We start from the raw sequence: 12,952 nt of genomic DNA on the forward strand, positions 1-12,952 counted from the left end.
AGTGGGCTTACATGAAATGAAATGAAATTTGGCCCATTTTTTATAACTATGGATGTGTAAAGTTCAGAGAGCTTAAAGGGCATTCACAGTCAAATGAAGAAGGACCTCATCACCTCTGAAGAAAAAACCATAAAGAGTACTGCAGTACTTATACAACAGTTTTTAGTATTAGCAAGCAGATAAGTTCATAACAAAAAGTTCTAGAAAAAAACCACAATGTGCAAAAGTTTATTTAGGATAATTGCAAGTGGCAAAAGGAGGCTGGCTGGTGTATTTCCTTACAACATCCTAACCCTTCCTTTAACAGCTGCTTTGACACCAGATTGATCCATTCTGCAAAACAACCACAGTATAGGTTTCAAGAACACTATAAACAAAGAGAGTTAAAAGGACAGTTTTAAAGAGAGAGAGAATTTGCTATGCGCCGCTGTCCCCTTACTGTGTGATGCCTTTGTTTCTAATTCCAATGTGGTAAGTGCAGAAAGCCTGGAGGGTTGCAGAGACATCAGGAACGAGATATGATGGGCAGTGCTGGCTCAGACAATGACACTTGGCTTCCATGGAAGCTGCTGGGCACTTGTGTTGGAGGGATTGATGTGTGTGCCTTCCCTTGCCTTGCTGGGAATCACATGGAATAGGGAGAGGTGTGAGGAACAAGGACCCTAGAGGTTTGTTATAAATGCAAGTTCTCTTGCTGGTCAGCAGAATGTGTGAGAAAGTACATTCAACATATTAGTATTCAATATATGCTGGAGGATGATGGAGCATGGCAAAGGCATCTGCAGTTCTGGTGAGGATGGCAGAGCAGATTGATCCAGAAAGCATCCAATGCAACTTAAGAGTATTTTTCACCATGGGCAAGCTGCTGTGTCATTTTAATAGTCATTAAACCAAAAAGGCAACTTTCAAAGACAATGGCAAGCCAGAGGTGATGTTGTACTGATGAGTTTGAAGACTTGAATTAGCTCTGACTCTCCCACCAGTCATCACTAAGTATGGTCTACTTTTCCTATCTGTGTGTTTTCTTTCTCACAGTTGATCTGGAGCAGGTATTTGAGCTGGATTCTCTGGAATACCTGGAGGCCCTGGAATGTGTGACTGAGCGTTTGGAAAACCGTGTCAACTTCTGCAAGGCCCATCTCATGATGATCACCTGTTTTGACATCACCTCCAGACGCAGATAAAGGATGAACCTCAAGAGAATTTCAATGCACATCTCTGCCATCCTCCTTTTCCCTTCCAAACAGCATCCCAAAGACAAAAGAATGAGGATGAAGGTTGGAGTCAAGTCTCAGCTGTGTGTATGAGAGATTTGCTATACTATACAGAGGAGTAGTATTAAAAAAACAAACAGAACAAGCATGGAAAATGGAGATAGAAGGTTGTTGATACTCTTAGCCTAAAAGAGCACTTTGTGGAACCTTTTAAGGACATGTCTGTAAATAAGAACTGCTGGCAGAAGACACTTCTTTCCCTGCATTAGCTGAGGAAGGAGGAAAGGTGGTTGTGGGACTTCCATTGAGAGGTTCATTAAAAGAAAACCTATCCAGAAAAACTGTTCAAGTGCCTTGCAAATCTTTGTTATCCAAACATTTATGTTCATACTTTATTGTGTACAGATGGTGCTAGTCAAGAAAAGAAAAAGGAAAAAAAAAAACAAATACACTTTTGAAATGTATTTACAGCTTGTTTTTCTCTTGGTGTTTTCTCCTATTTCAGACTTGCTGTTTCTAAGTAACTTGTGTTTGTAGAGATATTTCCTAATCAGTACAACATATGAATAAATGTTAACTGTCTTTTCTTGTTACCAGAGTAAGGCCACTCAAAGAGAAATTCAGCTTTCCCAGATGACACAAACATATTTCTAGCAGAGAATAAGGTTTGTTTAAATGCTGTTCTGTACTCTCTTATATGCTGGAGAACACCATCATTTTCCCAGCCTGTTTTGCAGTGTATGAGAGAAGTGACATTACTGTGAAGTAAATATCTTTTCAATTTGATCCAACCCCCATAACTTGTTTTCTTGTTCATATATGTTTTGCTTTGTACTGGCTGGAGTTATGAATGAGGAGGTACTTTTATCCTAACCCCTTTTCCTAGTGCTAGTAACTTGCTGGAAAATTGTCCTCTAGGCTAAAGGTTCCCATGTTTATCAGTCCAAAAATGAGTGATTTGTTCTTTCTTGAGACTATGACTGATGACATTTAGCTTCACCTCTTTACAATCTATACCACTGCAAGACATCTGATCCCTGGCCCAGTGTGTCCACACTCACAGATGTACCTGAGGAGTGCAGGCTCTGCTCAGCTCAGCACATCTGGAAATAAAGCAAATGAGTAGATACAGCACTTCAAGCATGTTGGCTGTGGCATCTTTACTAATCCTCAGTACCTGAAGCCATGGCAAAATTCGCATTGACATCAAAAGGACAAGGGTCAGCACCTCCCTATACATCCAGTTATTTTACTAGTTGGCCTCTTTATCTACAAAACAGTTTGTGGGAAGTAACATCCTTTGTATTTCATAAGCAAATGTGCAAAACTGGATTTTAATTACACATGAGCATGAAGAATAATTTTGTGGAATTAGGTTTCTTATTCCTCTATACTGAAATAAGCACATTCAGAAAATTTCCTCTCTCACATACATTTGTGCTACCCTTCTATTTCTTATGAGGAAATAAGACTATCATTTAAATATACTCAAAATGCATCAATTAACTGCTTACCTAAGTGCAACTCTTCTTTCCCTGCACCATTGTATCAATTCCATCTTACAATACCCCAATGGTAAAATAATACTAGTTGATTTTCTAGTGGTTAGGTGAACAGAAAGGTTTTTAAAAAAAGTAGAAGTAACATTTGTATAGTTTTATTTTCTTTTAGTGCTCTACAACCTGTAATAACAACTTTTACTCATTCTATTGCCTTTGTCACTGGATTTTGTAGAAAATTCTATTTACAATCTATAGGATTACTTGGAAAGGAAAAAGGTCCTGGATGAAAGTCACTTTATAGTCTGTTCCGCAGCAATTTCCTATCACGAAAGTTATATTCTAAGAAAGTATTAAAGACATATCCGTTTCTCTCAGAAAAAAACCCCAACCAACTCTGAAAATCCCCCCAAACAATGCAATTTATCTGGCTTTCTTCTCTTTATAGCAATTTTGATAGCAGTTACTGTGTATTGGTTCTTTGGAGGCCATCTCTTCTCTGCAGGGCCCCACAGACTGAGTACAGCCGCAGAGATCCAAGGAAATCATCCCTGCACAGTCTATGAGTTACACAGGAGTGGTGATGTTTCCATAAACCAAGTGGACATATTTCAGAGCAACTGTAAAATACCTATTGCATGTAATATTCCTCACCCACAGTAACTCAATTATTCATTGATGCTCAATTTGGTACTTCTGCAGCTTAGGAAGAATTGCAAAAACATTTGTACCTAGCCATTGTTTTAAAGAGTAAGAGCATATGTTCACCCTGTTAATCACAATGGACAAAAATTGATCCCTGAAACCAAATTGATTGATAGTGCCAGGGATGAATTTAGCATACTAAAAAATATGTACTAATTGAGCAGAATTGCAGTACTTACAAATATTTTATTTCTGTGGACCTAATTAGAGTGTCCATCAACTCCCATAATATACTAGTATTCATGTTCTAAAATCCATATGCATTCTTGACTTTCTGTCATTTCATTTCAGAATTTGCCACTATGTTTTAAAGAATTGTGATGGCTTAATACAAAAGAAAGGATGCAAAAATTTGTGGAGATTTGACATGATAAAACATTATCGTCTTGAAAACAGATTTTTACTTCAAAATTGATATTACTATAACTCAAGTATTTGGAAAACACATTAAGAATTCAGGACTTTATTATGAAATTATCTCAGTTTGCAGTAGCCAGCATTTTAGAGAAGATGCATATACTTCTGCAAGTCATCCAGGAGGCCCCATTCTTTAAGGCATTGCCAGCATAGTGCTGTTTTTATGCTGATTTTTTAAAAGGCATGATGTAGCTTGAAATACACAAGAGCAACACGAATGTAATGCCTAATCATTTTCACATTCAGAAATCAATCTTATTTCCCTGGGACAGCTTCAGCAGGAAACAGCAGTGTTAATGTAATTAGGTTTGAAGGTTAATTCTTTGTTTGCATGTGTCACAGGAGATCGCCGCTCTTCATTGTCAGGCTGAGAAAACTGTGGAACACCAGCACTGCTCCACATCCCCTCCAGCACCTGGGGGCGCTTCCTGGGAACTGCTGCTCTTGCCATATGGGAACCTTATCCATACAAGGGACAGGAGTTGCTCTAGAGCCATAAATTCAAGTGTAACCATAGGCTGGAGACTTTGCTGTGCTTAGGGTGATTCAGACATCTTTCTTGTCTGTGTTAGCTCTCCCAGCAGGGAGAAGCTGCTCTGGCTCTGGGAGCTGGGTCAATTTGTACTCTGAATGGTGTGGGAGAGCCGTAATTCCTGGTACATTTGTCACACATCTGTTCTTTTGCCATGCATGCCTTGCATTTGCCTCAAAACAATTCCTTGTCAAGTCATTCAGATCTAAGTAATCCAAAGCATTACTTTACAGAAGGACAAAGAAGGAAACTAATAGTTCCCTTTCTTAGGTTTTCTTCTCATCTCACCTCCTCTGACAAAACCAAGGCACAATTGCATAAGGAATCAAAAGAGTTATTACAAAGTAAACCCAGTTTGCTGTTAGTTATATAGTAGAAGATCATGCTACTCTTGTGTATTTAACATCTTCTCATTTTGTGTAAAGGCCACACAGGGCTTTTGCTGAACATCTGTCTTCGATCCAGTCTAAGAAGACCCACTGCCATAAATCCTAGCTTCTGAAACTTGCAGGTCCATGAAATAGTAGCTGGCACAAAGCAATGGCATGATCCTCTGACATGATTCTTAGTGAGAGATGCATAGAATGTACAAAAAGGGATCAAAGAAACACACTGGCATTTTTTTCTTTTATCTCTAAATGTGGCAATTATAGAGGCTGAAAGCTGGGAGTGATGCTGGGAATAATACATACCAAATCCCTTGTTTGCTCACAGAAAAGTCTGTCTTGAAGTGTGGGGTTTATGTCTTCACTTTTTTCATTTATCTCAATAATATGGCTGGTCTTAAAATAGGGACGTGTGGCATGGAATTCAAATGTGATGATAGCTGAAAAATACAGACTCTTTTACAAAAATCACCTTTTACAAATGTTTGTGATTTTGCTGTATCATTTTTAATGAGCTAAAAATCATCGTAGAAGCAAAAGCTGTACATGCACTGACAAATAGACATACACACAGCCTGAGATGGCCCCCCTGCACATTGCTGAGGGGAAGGGGCAGAGCTGCTCACAGGTGGCAACATCACCACTCCCCTTCCCTCCTCCAAGGAGTTCCTGTCTACAAAACCTTTCCCCTTGCACTCACCTGGGTGAAGTTAACTTATGCCACACTATAGGCAAAGCTTATGCTTGAAACTCTTTCAAGGGCTTCTTTTAAATGTTCTTTCTTACCCAGGTTCTTCTGTAGCCAAATTGCTGCAGTTCCCAATTAGAACCTGTTAAAACCTGTAAAAGTATTCCAGATGAACTATTCTATATGTCAGAGTTTCATGAAATTTCAGCAAGATATTTCATAATCTCAGCTGTTTAACACACAATTTCTGCATGTGCTTGAGGCATACAGCATAGTTACATCAACTAAGAGCCTGGACTCTTGGTGGTCTGTGAAGCTTCCTGTCTAGTCCTAACAGAGTTAAAATTGTAAATTGAAGCTTCTGCATTGCAGAAGCAAATTCAGTTCTCCTAAGCCAGAGGCTGAGCGACTCTGATACCAGTTCATATGATGGGAAGGATGGTTGCACAGCATCAGGGATGCACCAGCTCACTGCAGAGATCATTAAATACCAACAGGAGTGGATGATGACCGTGGAGAGAGGCATTTCTTCTCAAATCCATGGATGGTGGCATACCTCACTTAATCCTGATATCCTCATGGTCTGTGTTTTGTAACTCCCAAGGCTTTTGCATTGGCAACACACAGCAGTTTTTGAAGACACAAGGCTGGCTGCTGTTAGCTATCCTAAGATTTGTAAGAGGTTTCCAAATAACCACAGCAAACAAAACTGTGAATGATTTGTCAATGCAAAGTTAATAATCTCTCTCTGTCTCTTGCATTTATTGTGCGCTCATCCCAGGGTTATCTGAACTTCCATACCTGTTCCTGGAAATAATAAACCATTTTATTATTGTCTTTATCTTTTCTTCTTTTCCTTCTCAAGCAACCTTTCAAAACAAACACAAAAAAAAATTCTCTTGGAAATGTAGCACCCTTTTGCCACCAAATTCACGAACAGCAGTTTCTCATAAGTGAGCAGTGCTCACTTATGCAAACTTTTGAAGCTCACAAAGGGCATGAAGATTCTGCAAAGAATGGAGGTGCTGAAAGTAGCTGAAAAAGTAGCAATCAGTAGCATTCAGTAGCATTCAACTATAGTATTTCAAACAAACTACCTTCAAACACTCCTGGACAGGAAATAAAACACAACCCAAACCATCTTACTTTGAGTGGTCCTACTTAAGTATTGAGCAAACGTTATAATAATGGTAATAACTTGGTGCTTGAGGCAGTTTCAGCTATATTACATATTCTCTATATACTATAGATATGGATGTATTCACCCTCTTTATTGTATATGTATGTGTGTGAGTATTTACATGTAGCACACATACATATATTTTTATGTATGCATAGATACTAACTTTTCTACATTTTACTTCTTTCCCACCCATAGCTGAAACTGCTGGTTACTAACATCCACATCCACATCATATTCTATGTATGAAGGATATAATTTATTTGTAAACTCAGGATGTTCTTGTTTTATAGAGTTGCTTGTATTTTATAATTTATTTACACATCATGGTTGGAAATGCTTATCTAAGTGCTATGCATTGAAGTGTATGTTTGCTAAATCCATTTCACTCTGTCCATGGCTATGTTCTTTCTCATTATAACAGTCGTATAAAATAGGGCTAAGGAGGAGAGAAACTGATAGATGTAGAACTTATTCTGGTCCCATCATTGGGCAATTCCAGGAGAGGATGTATCAGTAGTAAATATATATATATATATATTTTATCAACTAAATTTTATGGGGAAAAAAGGAGAAAGAACAGCATGAGGACAAATTCAAAATGTGGAAAGTCACAGCCATTTCCAAGTTTGTCAACAAATGCATTGAACCTTTTGCCATTAAAATTGTAAAGTTTATTGTTTGCTGGCTAAAAAATATCCCTTTTGTGGTATTTGAGGTGTGAAACATTGTCAAAAATATGATGTCTGGAAAAAATCAAACTATAGTGGCATTAAATGTTTACTTTTATCTTACCAATATATCTGCCTCCTCCTCCTGACTCTTTCACTTTAGATAAGAGCATTTCATGGCATTTCATACTGGAGAATGCTTTTGACCCACAAGAGGATGTGGTATCGTAACAGTGAAAGTGAGCAAGAGAGCAAGATCAAGGCTGAAAATAAAATTACCAAAGGGGTTCTATCAAGCAAGTGTTACTGAGAAGCAAATTCACCAGAAAAGAGTATGGAATTGCAGGGTTTGGTACCAGTGACAAAAATACTACAAGCAAGCAGAGCAGCATTAACTTGCCTGCTGCTGTCCAGAAACACAAAGAAAACACAATCCCAGACCTGAAATGGTCTGGCTTTTGCATAAGCTGGTTGTGCATATACACAGGGATTGCTCTTTTGCATCTGTGAGCAGGGGAAAAATCTGAGACCAAACAAATATAAAAGACGTATTCATAGGTGTAATTTCTTATCATCTTTAGCAATTGTGTCACATTTCCCCTGGCCAGCATGCAGGTAAGTAACACATGGGAGTGATAAAAAGAGTTTGTGTCCATTACTCAAGACATTTTTCTCTCTCAGAGAGGCAGTGGTGGCAGGCTTAGCAGGCCCCTGAGCTGCTGCAGTGGTGTGCACAATATCTGCTTGCCTTCACTCATGTTTGTGGCATTCCCTGTTGATAATTAAGACAGCACTTTGCTTGCAGAACAAAATGTGAATGAGCTCTCTGGGAAAATGCCCACCAACACCTGGATAAGCCCTGATAAGGATTCTGAGCTCTTCCCATCAGAAGAAAACCACAGATCTTATTTCCTATGGGAAAGATTTTAAAAAACCCCAAATCAGTCAAAATATCTTTTACATCATCTGCTGGCAGAGATTTTCTCATATTCCTTTCTTTAGGAGGGACATGCCAGGGTGTTAGGCATTAAATATTTGGTTATCAGTTTGATGAAAATTTAATAAAGTCCTTTCTTCTATTTTATTATTATACAGCAGAGTGGCAGATCTAGCAGTCACAGTTGCAGAGAATGCAGTTGTTTATGGTGACCTCTTTTAAAGGAAAAACATTGAGATGGATACAGTGGCAAAAGCTGGCAAAGATGGTGGGGAGGAGACAGTCTCCTCCTTTCCCCTCTTAGAGCAGCAAGCCCTGTGCTACCTTAGCTGCTGCCCCAGGCCAGTGAATTTGCATGCTGTGCCTCTCCACAGTATCTGTAAATGAAGATAAACAGCCATTTATTTTGTCTGTGGGCTGTTCAGAATAGCTCTGATTTGCTCTAAAGAGCTAAAAGGCTTATTGCCTACTTTGGAGGTGATTTATCTTCATTGCTGTTATCATGCAGCCGCATCAGTATTGAGGAGCCCAGAGTGCCTTACAGAGACAAGAACAGAAAAATGGGTTAGTGCAAGTCCTAGACTTTGTCTAAGACAGAACTGATGGTGAGGAGCTCTAGATGAGCTGCAAACAGAATCAATTCACTCTTGGTCAAATCTGGAGCCCTACAGACCCCAATGCCACACGCTTCTGATTTGAGGCAACACAGCAAGACATTCATGGAATGGAAAAAGGAGCTCAAGCCTGGCAAAAGTCTGGTGTCCTTATGAGGCCTGCCTGAAACTGTTGATACGTCTTGTAAAGTAATGCCCTAGCAATTACCATGTTTTGTCTTTAAAACCACTAACTTGCCAGACTAAAAATCAGGTTTAGGGTGGAAACCTGACCAACCCCATCTCCTTATGGAGCCCCAAATAAGCTCTCTAGCTATTGGAAAACCAGGAGGTCAGGTTGCTGCTAAAGCATGTTCCTCTCCCACATCCATCTGCAAACCAGGCTCCCGGGAGCTCACCCTCATTTTGGCTGACAGTATCTGCCTGGGAGACACTGAAGGGGGATGAAGGCTAGAAAATTCAGTTCCCAGTCTTTGAGATGAACACAAAGTGAATATTTAGTTGCTCTGGAAAAGGCCATCTGTGGATTTTACGGTTTATGATAGTTAGTAGTCTTGACAGTTGCCGATCTGGCAGTTTTGGAGGCTGACATCTGCTATTTAACCACTGAGCAAAGCTTTGCTGGCTGTGACCACACAAATGCTTTACATTGCTCAAAGACCACTTTCATAATCTCCAGGAACAAGAAGGTAGCTTGGAGGTCCTGTCCACTCTCAGGAACTATCCTGGCAAGTGCTGACTTGGGAAAAGTTTCTAGATGGCCAAACCCCAGTCCATCTCAATGGGTGCTTGTTGGGGGAAAAGACCTGCATTCATTTGCATATATGTTTATATGTGTCTCTTCTGTGGACCCTTATAGCACAGGTTTGGCACCTATGCTTTCTGTCAGATTGTGAGTTTCATACCAACGAAATGACAGCCAAACATATTCAGCTGTGTGTGTCTGGCACATATCCATATTTCCATTTCTATTTCCTAGGAACCCAAGTGCTGCCAGACACGTCAGGATTATGTGCAGGACTTGAGGCTTGCTGTGGAGAGGAAGTCACATCTCCAGCGATGAGGGACCTTCATCACTCACTTTAAAAGGAGCAGGGACTGTCCTTGTCCCTTTCTCATCCTTTCTCATCTTCATTCCCTGAATGACAGAACACCAGGGAGGTGGGAGAAAGCCCTGTCATTTTCCTAGATTTCGTTTGTCAAAAGCTGAATTGCTCATTGTAGTTACAAGATAGAAGGAAGAACATAGAATATAGAAGGAAGAGGAGCACAAAGCCACCTTGCTCGCTGGGCTGTGCTCCGCAGACTCCTCCACACTGGCACCCTTGGATGCTCTGTGCCACCCAGCCCAGCCCCTTGCAGGCTGCCCCTGGGAGCTGGATTGAAAAGGGCTCCTGGTGGCACTGAGGGAGCCGCAGTGCTCCCTCTCAGCCTGCCTTCCAGTGCCCATCCATGCAGAGGGGCTCAGCTCACTCCCTGTGTGTGCTTTAGCTGGATGCCCAGGGACACTACTGTGGAGAGTCATGGCAGCTGCCTGGTTTTATTTAAGAGCAAGCTGCCTGCTGCTAAACCATATTTGAAGGAAACCTCACAGTACCCAGAAAGGGGCACTGAGAGAGCCAAGCAAGACACTGTGAACAGCATTTTCTCCTAATTTCTGAGGACAACGGAAGGCATGGCAATTACTGGAATGATGAGCAAGATAAGAGCTGGCTCCTGGCCCTGCTGCTTGTGACTCCTGCAGCCCTGGGAGCTGGTGTAGCTCAGCCTGCCCTGAGTTTCCAGAGGCTCAAAAAAACATTTCTGAAGGTTATATGTAAAGCCATGAAGATGCTGTGAAATCCACATAAAAGCTTCTGGACAGCTCCTGAGAGAGGGAATTTTGGACTTTGCACCCATTGAGCCCTTCTTTCTGCAGTCAAGGCCAAAACAATGGGAGTACCCTTTCCAGCTTGCTTGACAATCAATTGTGGTGGCATGAAGTGTCCACAGAGCAGGTCAGTCACAAACAGTATGTGCGCACCAAATAAACCCATAGCCTAGCAAGAGGGCTTTGTACCTGCAATCTGTGATGGGGTTGCAGTTCATGTGAGAGCACCAGGGCACTGAAATACTTCCATGGTGAAAAAATTATTCTGGGACTGATATCTCCACCCAGTAAAATCACCTAGACTCCTGTGACTCATTTTATGGAATATTTATTTATTGCTCCTCTGAACAATTCCTTGCTTGCTTTTATGTCATTGCTAATAGCTTGCTTTCCCAAGTTTTCCACATATTTGCAACACACAATGGCTCAAGATGAAAGTTTCCCAGTAGATTACTGTAGTCATCAGTCAAGGCATGGGAGCCTTCCAGGAGGTTGCTGCAAAGCTGTATGTAGTTTCTTATTAAGGTGCTTTTAAGGCTGTTCTGAACTGGCTATTTTCACCACTCTACATCACACAGACACCAGGACAGTGATGCTGCCTGTGCACAGCCCCTTGACACGTCCTAGAGCAATGATAGCTCCTCACTTGTCCCTGCAAAGGCACAGGATGTGCAATGGCACCAGCTGGCCAGAGGCCTGCTCAGAGGCACTGTTTCATTTTGGGATTCATTTTGTTGTCTCACTGGAAGCAAAAACCACTGTGGCTGGGAGAGAAAATGAAACAATTCAGTGCCATGTAATATATATGCCCTATAATGTAATAGTTAGGTTGAAGCCAGCTATGAAGATTTAGGATGTTATTTCCCCTCCTCAAACAGGGACTTTGAGTAAAACTGACCCTCATACTAAGACATTTTGACCTCTTCATAAGCTTACACCATAAAGTGTGGAGGCTGTTATACTGCCTTATCTTGTTGGGATTGTAAACCTTTGAGCTCTAAATTCTATAACCCTAGAAATTCTTCCCTAGGCAGGATGGAATAGAACTTTCTATTTATTTTTTTTTAATGCACTGTGAGGTAACTTGTAGTTAAACCTGTGTTTCAGGTGGGAAAGCTGTAAACTAAGGAATCCTACACCTGGCCCCATCCTGGAAGTTCTTCTTGGCTGCAGGACCATGCTGGCTGGCCAGGAGCTGGGCCGCTCGCTGTGAGAAAATTCATACAGTGCCTGAGGTGTATGGCAGGGTGGAGTGAAGACTGGCACAGAGACACTGGTGCCACCACACCTGGCTTCCTCTGCCTGGGACCATCTGCTGGCCTGAGGCACCTCAGGGTTTCACCATTTTGGTCTAGTAAACTGCTCAGGCTTTTTCCTGGGAGTTGCAGATGGCAGTAGCAGAGGGCATTCAAGTCTAATCGTAATGAGATTGTCTTTCCCTGGCTGCCTTTTGCAAACCCCCTGCATGGGTATCCCCAGGTGGCAAAGCCCTGCTCCACAAAGGGATGGTGGCAGCTGAGCCCAAAGCCCTGGCAGGGCAGGGCCAGAGCAGGCCCAGCTCGGCTGGTACCAGAGAGCAGCAGGCACAAACAGCTGCCATGACCCAAAGCCAACATAGGTGTTGAAGACTTGTCCCGCTTTACTGTTCTCTGATATTTGCCAAAAGTGAAGCAGAAAGCTAACATTTCCATGCCCCTTCAGAAATGATTATGTTGTGGATGGTATTATCTAGAGAGGTTTTTGCTCTCTGTTCCCTCCCTCCTCCCCCTGCAACAGGAGTTGGACACTTGATGGCTTTTTACAAAGGGAAAACCTCCACAGCTTCAAGAGCAAAGGCCCCTGATGAGAGGCTGTATCTGTGACAGAACAGGACACAAAGTGGGCAGGAACGTGCTGGTTTCTCTGCAGTCAGGAGCAGGGAATAGGGAAGCTCCTTGAGGCTCACGAGGTGCGAGGTGGACGGCCTCAAACAGCACCCCAAGCCCCCTTGTCCTGTACAGAGGAATATGCAATAAACTCTGAAGTTGGCTTTGGCACATTGTTGCATTCCCCCACCTCCAGAGGAATGCTGTTGCTTAAGGCATCGCATCAGGCAGGAATAAAATCCCTGCCTTTGCCTCCCTCAGCTCCTCATTTGGCCTGAGCTGGGATACCTGCCCAGCTCAGCGCCGGCCTGACAGGCCTCGGTCAGGAGGAACAACCCCGGGGTTAAAGCCTGTCGGGGCCATGAGCTCGACTT

The 12,952-nt window shown here is 41.9% G+C and overlaps 1 protein-coding gene across 1 annotated transcript in view; it reads left to right on the top strand.

Moving 5' to 3' along the window:
- Positions 1-4,709, top strand: part of KIF26B (kinesin family member 26B) — a 253,565-nt gene extending 248,856 nt beyond the window's left edge. Inside the window, exon 14 of the mRNA XM_058019915.1 lies at positions 1,036-4,709. Within this exon, the coding sequence (XP_057875898.1) occupies positions 1,036-1,184 (149 nt within the window). The 3' untranslated portion in view covers positions 1,185-4,709. The remainder of the gene's footprint in view (positions 1-1,035) is intronic.
- Positions 4,710-12,952: the final 8,243 nt, after the last annotated feature.

The sequence above is a fragment of the Melospiza georgiana genome, chromosome 3 (genome assembly GCF_028018845.1).
Source record: "Melospiza georgiana isolate bMelGeo1 chromosome 3, bMelGeo1.pri, whole genome shotgun sequence".
Classification (NCBI taxonomy): domain Eukaryota; kingdom Metazoa; phylum Chordata; class Aves; order Passeriformes; family Passerellidae; genus Melospiza; species Melospiza georgiana.